Source organism: Scyliorhinus torazame, chromosome 2 (genome assembly GCF_047496885.1).
Source record: "Scyliorhinus torazame isolate Kashiwa2021f chromosome 2, sScyTor2.1, whole genome shotgun sequence".
NCBI classification, from domain to species: domain Eukaryota; kingdom Metazoa; phylum Chordata; class Chondrichthyes; order Carcharhiniformes; family Scyliorhinidae; genus Scyliorhinus; species Scyliorhinus torazame.
In genome coordinates, this window is record NC_092708.1 from 261,053,748 (window position 1) to 261,062,394 (window position 8,647).

General features: G+C 45.6%; 1 protein-coding gene across 5 annotated transcripts in view; it reads left to right on the plus strand.

Annotated features, from left to right (window-relative positions):
- ccdc135 (coiled-coil domain containing 135) overlaps positions 1-8,413 on the plus strand; it is a 303,907-nt gene extending 295,494 nt beyond the window's left edge. For all 5 annotated transcript variants that reach the window (XM_072486250.1, XM_072486255.1, XM_072486247.1 and 2 more), the window contains one exon: positions 7,312-8,413. In XM_072486250.1, the coding sequence (XP_072342351.1) occupies positions 7,312-7,402 (91 nt within the window). In that variant the 3' untranslated portion in view covers positions 7,403-8,413. The remainder of the gene's footprint in view (positions 1-7,311) is intronic.
- Positions 8,414-8,647: the final 234 nt, after the last annotated feature.

Here is an 8,647-nt window from a genome sequence, read left to right on the forward strand (position 1 = left end):
TTGCGGATTTCGCCATCTTCCAGACACACTGGTTGACCGGATCGAATGAAAGGTGGTGGGAAATCAATTCCCAGAATGTGTTCTGCTGTGTGGGGCAGGTCTACTAAAACCACGGGGTGTTTGGTGGTGATGGTTCCGATTTGAATGGGTACAGGGGCTGTGATGTGTCCCTGCTGTGAGTGGCCTGTAAAGCCGCTGAGGGTGATAGTGGCTGTAGTGGGCCACGTGTCCTTTTGAAATAGGGTGGAGGAATTTATGGTGGTGCGGGACCCTCCTGTGTCCCAGAGAAATTCGACAGGCTGTCCCCGAATTTTCGCTGCAACTACGGGTCGTCCTGAATATCCCAAAGGGTGTCGCAGACCCAACTGGGGGAGCCCGTACACCGTCAGTCCGTTCCAGTCAAGTCCGTCTGATCCGAATGGGCGCTAACGCTATGGATGGGCTCTGTCTTTTTCTTAATCAGAGTGTCTGTTTGTTGGGCTCTCTGTGGCTTTTTAGGGCATTGCACTCTTTTGCGAAATGCCCCAACTGTCCGCAGTTGTAACACTCCTGTGACTTGGGTGGGGGGCGGTTCTTTCCCTCATTCACCCATGCGGGGTTCTGGTGTGTTGTTTTTACTGCCTGCATGTCTGCGGCGGCCTGCTTTTCCTCGCTATTTTTAACGGTGGGTTTGCTCTGAACAGATTGCTCCCAAACGCGGGACAATCTTTTAACTACCCACTTCTCGTTATGGGCCTCCTCTGAGGGATCATAACTCATACAGGCTTTCTGTCCTGCATCTGTGGCATGGGAGATAAGGGTGCGGGTCCATTTGGCCATGTTGTCTGGGGACAAATGTGCACGGTCTACGTCTCCGAAGACTGCTGCGAAGTGAATCCACAGGCGTCCAGCGAACACTGGGGTGCTCAGCTTTCTTCTGCCTACATTTATTGAGGCCATCTACAGGGTCACCCCGGTTATACCCGATCGCATCCAGGATCGCGGTATGCATTTCTGCAAGGGTGCCTCCTCCTACATTCTGTGGGTCGGGAAGGGCTGCTGCTACCGACGGATCTAAACTTAAAACCATGAGCTTTACATGCTCTCTTTCATCCAGGCCGTACATGTTCGCCTGATGTCTAACTGTGGCAAAGAAATGGTGGGGGTCTGAGGCGGGGAGGAACGCAAGCGTCCCGTAATTGGGTCACTGTTAAGGGGGTGGAATATAGATATTCCGCATCGTCTGATGTGGCTGTGCGGTGGGTGGTTACAGGGTTCATTGGAGCCTGAACTATCTGCTGTGTGGGGGGATGGGGTGCTTTTCTCTTTTGGGGCTTTCCCTGCGCACATGTTCCCTGAACATATCTCTGCGCTGTTTCGTGTAACTCTCCCCAATCAGGGCCGTCTTCCTGGTCTAACTTTCCCCCAAAGGTTTCCTGAAAACCTTTCTGAACAGAAAGCAGTGATTGCAGATCTACAATCTGCTTCCGGCACTTTGCGTGATCTAAGGTGCTCTGTCTTTGTTCTGTGGTGGCAGAGTGGAGTGCTCTTAAGGCTGCCGTAAGATCACTACACTGTTTTTGTAATATCTCTACCTGTTTTTCTGTCTCTTCTCTTACCAGGACTGCACGTTGCGTGTCCTGATAGGCCTTTTCATATTGCTACTAGAAACTGATTAAATGCGCCAGACAAGACTGGTGAGCCCGTTTGGCGTCATCCACCTCTCCATCTTTTGCTGCCAATTTCCTCCTTAATTCTAAATTCTCTTTTTCAACTTCGCTTACATCGACCTTACTCATCCGATGTATGCCCTCAACTTCTTTGCGGAGCCTCTTAACGACCTCCTCTGTGCCTCGCAATTGTGCCAAACAGGACACGATTGCCATTGGCTTGCGAGCTTTTCCCAAGCTCTTTTTGTGTATCTCGCTCAGGTTCTCCCACCAAGTATGCCCTATACTTCCGAGACCTGATTCCTCATTATCGCAGAAATCATTCCACAGGGGCCATCCTTTCCCCTTGAGATATTTCTGGATTTCCTCCTCCCAAATGGGACACTGTCCCACTCTACTGCTGCTGGTCGCTGCGACCGCAAATTCCTCAGGGTTCATGAGGCGCTGCATTGCCTGCATGGCCATCTTTCCTATCCGACTGCTTCTTCTAAATTTGGAACAGGGGGCTAAGGCGGTGTTGTAAATGCGGGTACGGCTTTCGCTACTTTCCGAAAATACAGACTTCCGACAGTTTTGACGCAACAGAAATCTATAATTTTTACCTTATAACCCTGTTAGTTACGCATGCATACACACACTTCAGAATTATGACTATTGATCAGAACCGCTTGAACACTTGTGGTTTTCTGTTTCCAATTGGGTTTCTAATTCAAATTTCTTGGGTTCTCCCGGAGTGGTTTTCCACTTCTAAATTGGGTCTCGGCGGAGTCGCCAAAATGTTGCTCGTTTTAGCCTTAGTTTAATTGCTCTTGTTCTATCACCTTTGCTCTTGAGTCGCCAGGTATCTTTCTGATACCGCCATATGGTTCAAGTCCGAGTAATGATCAATAATCCAACACACCGCTTAGTAAGAGTTAAATCAACGCACATTTATTATATACAGTAATCAATACTTATACATTAATTCTACTTCTAAGCTACTTCCTACAACTAACAGGCCAATACTTAACTTTGGAAATGGCCCACCAGGTCAGGGAAACGAATGGCCTTTCATATGGGTTCTGAGCCTGCAGGATTCAAAGCGGGTACAGGCCGATAGTCAGGAGTGCCTATCTCATAGCGAGCGTTGGAGTAAGACTTACGGTTCTCGCAGCTGTTATAGAAGGTCAGCAGAAGGGTCTCGAAGGGTGCGGGAGGATGGAGAGAGGGCGATTTGAACTTGGCCCCTATTCTTATAGTCCCCAGGGGCTTCCCGCCTTTCGGGGCGGACCCTGTACCTGGTTCCAAGTGATTGGACTTCGTCCCAATCACTTGGTTCGATATTCTCCAATGCTGGAGCGATTCCTTGATCGATGGGTGGTTTTGGGGTGGTCGTTCATCTCTCTTTGTGTCGGCTCCTGCTGGCGCCGAAAAGTCTGGGTTGGCTTTGTGTGGCTAATTTGTCGCATATTGTTCCCTGGGATTGCTGATTAGTATTCAGATGGCTGGTGTGTTATGTTGATGGCTGCAGGTATCGATTCTGTCTGGCCTCCAGAGGCGAATACACTGTTTTACCTTCAGCTGTCTGTTAGAGTCCTGTTGGCTGATTCTCCCATCAGCCTCTTCCGTTCGCCATTTTAAATCGGGGTTTGGCCATTCTAATCGGGAGTTAGCCAGCGCTCTCTCCAGTGCCTCTCTATCTTCTGTGTAATATGGTGAACAGAACTGCGTGCAATACTCTGAATGTGGCCTAACCAAGGTTTGATACAGGTTTAGCATAATTTCCCTACTGTTCAATTATTTTCTTCTGGAAATAAAACCTGGTACTTTTTTATGACCTTGCTAATCTGTGGCACACTTTTAGTAATTGATACATTTGTACTCCAACATATATTTGTTCCTCTACCCCACCTAGACCTGCACCTTCCAAGTAATAAACGACCTTCCCATTCTTAATACCAAAATATACGACCTCACATTTGTCTGCGTCAAACTTAATTTGTGAATTATTTACCCAATCTGCAACTTTATTAATGTGATTTAACAATTTGTTGGAGTGAGAGTGAAAAAGGAGACCATGAAAACCTCAAAAAAGCAGCCCCCAAAAATCACTGCTACCCAGGGACGGCACAGTGGCTAGCACTGCTGCCTCATGGCGCTGAGGACCCATGGTTCGATCCTAGCCCCGGGTCACTGTCCGTGTGGAGTTTGCACATTTTCCTCATGTCTGCGTGGTTCTCACCCCCACAACTGAAAAATGTGCAGGGTAGGTGATTAGCCACACTGAATTTCCCCTTAATTGGAAAAATTTAAATTTAAAAAAATCACTGTCGCCTTCAAAAATAGTATTATTTTGATCCCTGATTTTTAATGCTCCTCTATTAGCAGACATCCTTTCAGTTGCTTGGGCGCCCAAGTGCTGGATTTCCCTACCTCAACCACTCCATTTCTATCCTCATTAAAGATTCTCCTCCAAACCTCCTCTTTTGATCACTCTTCCTGATATCTCATTATGGCTTGTGCCAAATTTTGTTCAATTATTCTCTTGTGGAGTGTCTTGTGATGTTTTACAACTTTTAAATCTTTAATGGGATGTGGGCGTCGCTGGCTAGGCTATCATTTCTATTGTCCATCCCTAATGGCCTTACGAAAATGGTGTTGAGCTGCCTTCTTGAACTGCTGCTGTCCATGGCACACCCAGAGTGCTGCCAGGAAGAGAGTTAACAAAGAACAAAGAACAAAGAAATGTACAGCACAGGAACAGGCCCTTCGGCCCTCCAAGCCCGTGCTGACCATACTGCCCGACTAAACTACAATCTTCTACACTTCCTGGGTCCGTATCCTTCTATTCCCATCCTATTCATATATTTGTCAAGATGCCCCTTAAATGTCCCTATCGTCCCTGCTTCCACTACCTCCTCCGGTTCCACCTCGCCCATTTCCTCTGGCTCCACACATAGATTCCCTTGCCTATCCTTCAGTGGGCCAACCCTTTCCCTGGCTACCCTCTTGCTTTTTATGTACGTGTAAAAAGCCTTGGGATTTTCCTTAACCCTATTTGCCAATGACTTTTCATGACCCCTTCTAGCCCTCCTGACTCCTTGCTTAAGTTCCTTCCTACTTTCCTTATATGCCACACAGGCTTCGTCTGTTCCCAGCCTTTTAGCCCTGACAAATGCCTCCTTTTTCTTTTTGACGAGGCCTACAATATCACTCGTCATCCAAGGTTCCCGAAAATTGCCGTATTTATCTTTCTTCCTCACAGGAACATGCCTGTCCTGTATTCCTTTCAACTGACACTTGAAAGCCTCCCACATGTCAGATGTTGATTTGCCCTCAAACATCCGCCCCCAATCTATGCTCTTCAGTTCCCGCCTAATATTGTTATAATTAGCCTTCCCCCAATTTAGCACATTCATCCTCGGACCACTCTTATCCTTGTCCACCAGTACTTTAAAACTTACTGAATTGTGGTCACTGTTACCGAAATGCTCCCCTACTGAAACATCTACCACCTGGCCGGGCTCATTCCCCAATACCAGGTCCAGTACTGCCCCTTCCCTAGTTGGACTGTTTACATATTGTTTTAAGAAGCCCTCCTGGATGCTCCTTACAAACTCCGCCCCGTCTAAGCCCCTGGCACTAAGTGAGTCCCAGTCAATATTGGGGAAGTTGAAGTCTCCCATCACCACAACCCTGTTGTTTTTACTCTTTTCCAAAATCTGTCTACCTATCTGCTCCTCCATCTCCCGCTGGCTGTTGGGAGGCCTGTAGTATACCCCCAACATTGTGACTGCACCCTTCTTATTCCTGATTTCTACCCATATAGCCTCACTGCCCTCGGAGGTGTCCTCTCGCAGTATAGCTGTGATATTCTCCCGAACAAGTAGCGCAACTCCGCCTCCCCTTTTACATCCCCCTCTATCCCGCCTGAAACATCTAAATCCTGGAACGTTTAGCTGCCAATCCTGCCCTTCCCTCAACCAGGTCTCTGTAATGGCAACAACATCATAGTTCCAAGTAGTAATCCAAGCTCTAAGTTCATCTGCCTTACCCGTAATGCTCCTTGCATTAAAACATATGCACTTCAGGCCACCAGACCCGCTGTGTTCAGCAACTTCTCCCCGTCTGCTCTGCCTCAGAGCCACACTGTCCCTATTCCCTAGTTCTCCCTCAATGCTCTCACCTTCTGACCTATTGCTCCCGTGCCCACCCCCCTGCCATACTAGTTTAAACCCTCCCGTGTGACACTAGCAAACCTCGCGGCCAGGATATTTATGCCTCTCCGGTTTAGATGCAACCCGTCCATCTTATACAGGTGGATTTTGATCCAGCAACAGTGAAGGAACAATGATATAGTTCCAGGTCAGGATGGTGTGACGCTTAGAGGGTAACTTACATGTGGTGGTGCTCCCATATATCTGCTGCCCTTATCCGTCTAGGTGGTAGAGGTTGCAGGTTTGGAAGGTGGTTTCTCATGAGTTGCTAAAATGCATCTTATAGATTGTAAACGCTGCTGCCACTGTGCATCATTGATGGAAGGAGTGAATACTGAAATGTGCCAAACAACCGGAATGCTTTGACCTTCTTGAGCATTGTCGGAACTGCACTCATTCAGACAAGTGGAGAGTAGTCCATCACACTCCTGACTTGTGCCTTGTAGATGTGGATATGCTTTGCTGAGTCATGAGGTGAGTTACTCCCTGCACAATTTCCAGCCTCTGACCTCCTCTTATATTTATATGACTAGTCCAGTTCAGCTTCTGGTCAATGGTAACCGCCAGGATGTTGTTTGTGGCATATTCAGTGCCATTGAATCTCTCTTGTTGGAGATGGTCATTGCCTGGCATTTGTGTGACATGAATGTTACTTGCCATTTATTAGCCCAAGTCTGAAAGTTGTCCAAATCTTGCTGTATATGGACATGGACTGCCTCAGTATCCATGAAGTCGCGAATGGTGATGAACATTATGCAATCATCAGCGAAAATCCCCACTTCTGACCTTATGATGGTGAGAAGGTCATTGATAAAGCAACTGAAGGTGGTTGGACCTAGGACACTGCCCTGAGGAACTCCTGCAGTGACATCGTAGGACTCAGATGATTGACTTCCAAGAACTACAACTATTTTCCTTTGTGCTAAGTATGACGCCAACCAGTCAAAATTTCCCCTCCCTCCCCCAATTCCCATTAACTCCAGTTTTGCTAGGGTTCCTTGATGTCACACGGTCAAATGCTGCCTTGATATCAAGGGCAGTCACTCTCGCCTCACTACTTGAGTTCAGCTCCTTTGTTCATGTTTGGACTAAGGCAGTAATGAGGTCAGAAGCTGAGTGACCCTGGTGGAACAATTGAAACCATTATATAATTGCAAGTTGTTATTGTTGCACCTCCATTTCCCAGATCAATCATGCTTATATAAGATTGTCAAGTTAGTGTTAATTTGTGCCATACTATAAGCTGTCTAGTGCTGTGGATCTGTATCTAAAGGAAACTGAGTTGAAACTGCTCAAAACACAGACATGTTGGGCTCTTATTGCTAATGGCTAACCACTGCGCCACCATGTCACCCCGATCAACCATTATGTTAATCCATTATCCATGATTTAAGTATTAAAGTTAATTGGTTTCCTTCCATCTGAAAGTACTGAGGTTAATATGAGAACTCTTGACTTGTTTACAGGCACAAAGAGACAGCACCAATCAAGTATCTCGCCCTGGAAGAAAAGATTCGCAAGGACCCACGGTTGGCCAAGAAATTAAAGAACTGCTAAACATATTAAACAATGGAACCCTGACTCAGGGAAAATTACTCAATCTGCAGCAATACTTTTGCTATTCTCCAAACCATTCAAAATCAAAAAAAACGAGTGTTTCCCAGGGATGATTTAACTATGCTTATGTTTTAACTATGTGCACTTGTAATAAAGTTCTGAAATGCCTGTGTATTGCTCAGTTGAAGGATGGCGACTGTCATTTACAGATCTTCACAGAGAAACATCACCTTTAGCCACTGTCCCTTCACCAGTTCCCAGCATGGCATGTCTCCACTTTTGTTATAGACACACGCCTCTCGTTCTTTTCCTCCTTACTGTTGTTTGTGTAGTGATCTCTGCATATGTATATACATGAAGGGTTTATATGTAATCAGTACAGTCAGAAGATCACTAGAGGGCAACACTAACAGGGAGTATAAATACAAGCTCTATCTGTTTGCCCGCTCTCTTTGGGTGTGTTGTGGCTAGAGAACAGAAGTATAGTTAGCTCAGAGTGTGAAGTATAATATTCATTGTTAATCTAATTCTATCTTGTTTAATTTGACTACTAGTAAAAGTATTGAAGACTCAAACACAGAAGTTAATTGATTAGTTACTCAATAAATTATTTGTTATCACTGGATGACTTTTGAGTATTCATCATCATCAAAGTTAAGTACAACTCGGCATAAACAAATGAGTAACATATATTACTCCAAGTAATATAACAGTTTGGATCCAGAAATAATTGCTGCTCAGTTGAATTTGGTTTCAACACTGTAAAGTCTTCCAACAGACCATTTTTGAAGATTTTTGCTCTGGCTTTATCAGATATAATTTTCTTTAGCTGATTCTCACGACACCCATTTCAGTTCTTGTTGATTGAGACATAATCTGCAACCATTAATTGACTCACAGTCTGAAATTTGTGTTGAAATTGAGGTTTTGTCATTAATCAAATCTATATCACTCACTGACATCATGTTTAGACAGTGCGTGACTCTTCAAAATAAAAAAGGCTGCTCCAAATTCAGGAATGGTGCTTTGATTAATCTCTGGCACAGCATACAGGCCCTCAGATCCAATTTCATGCCAAAGGAACAGAAGGCTGCTTCCAGTTCTGTAAAGCGCAATCCGCTTAAACAAGGTATTGAACATGTTCCCAGAAGAGGTCAATAGTTCAAACCACCTTGGTGCATTTTGAACCAACCAAGTCTCATGTGTCTCCTCCATCATTAATTACAAGTTTAATCAACCTCAGGG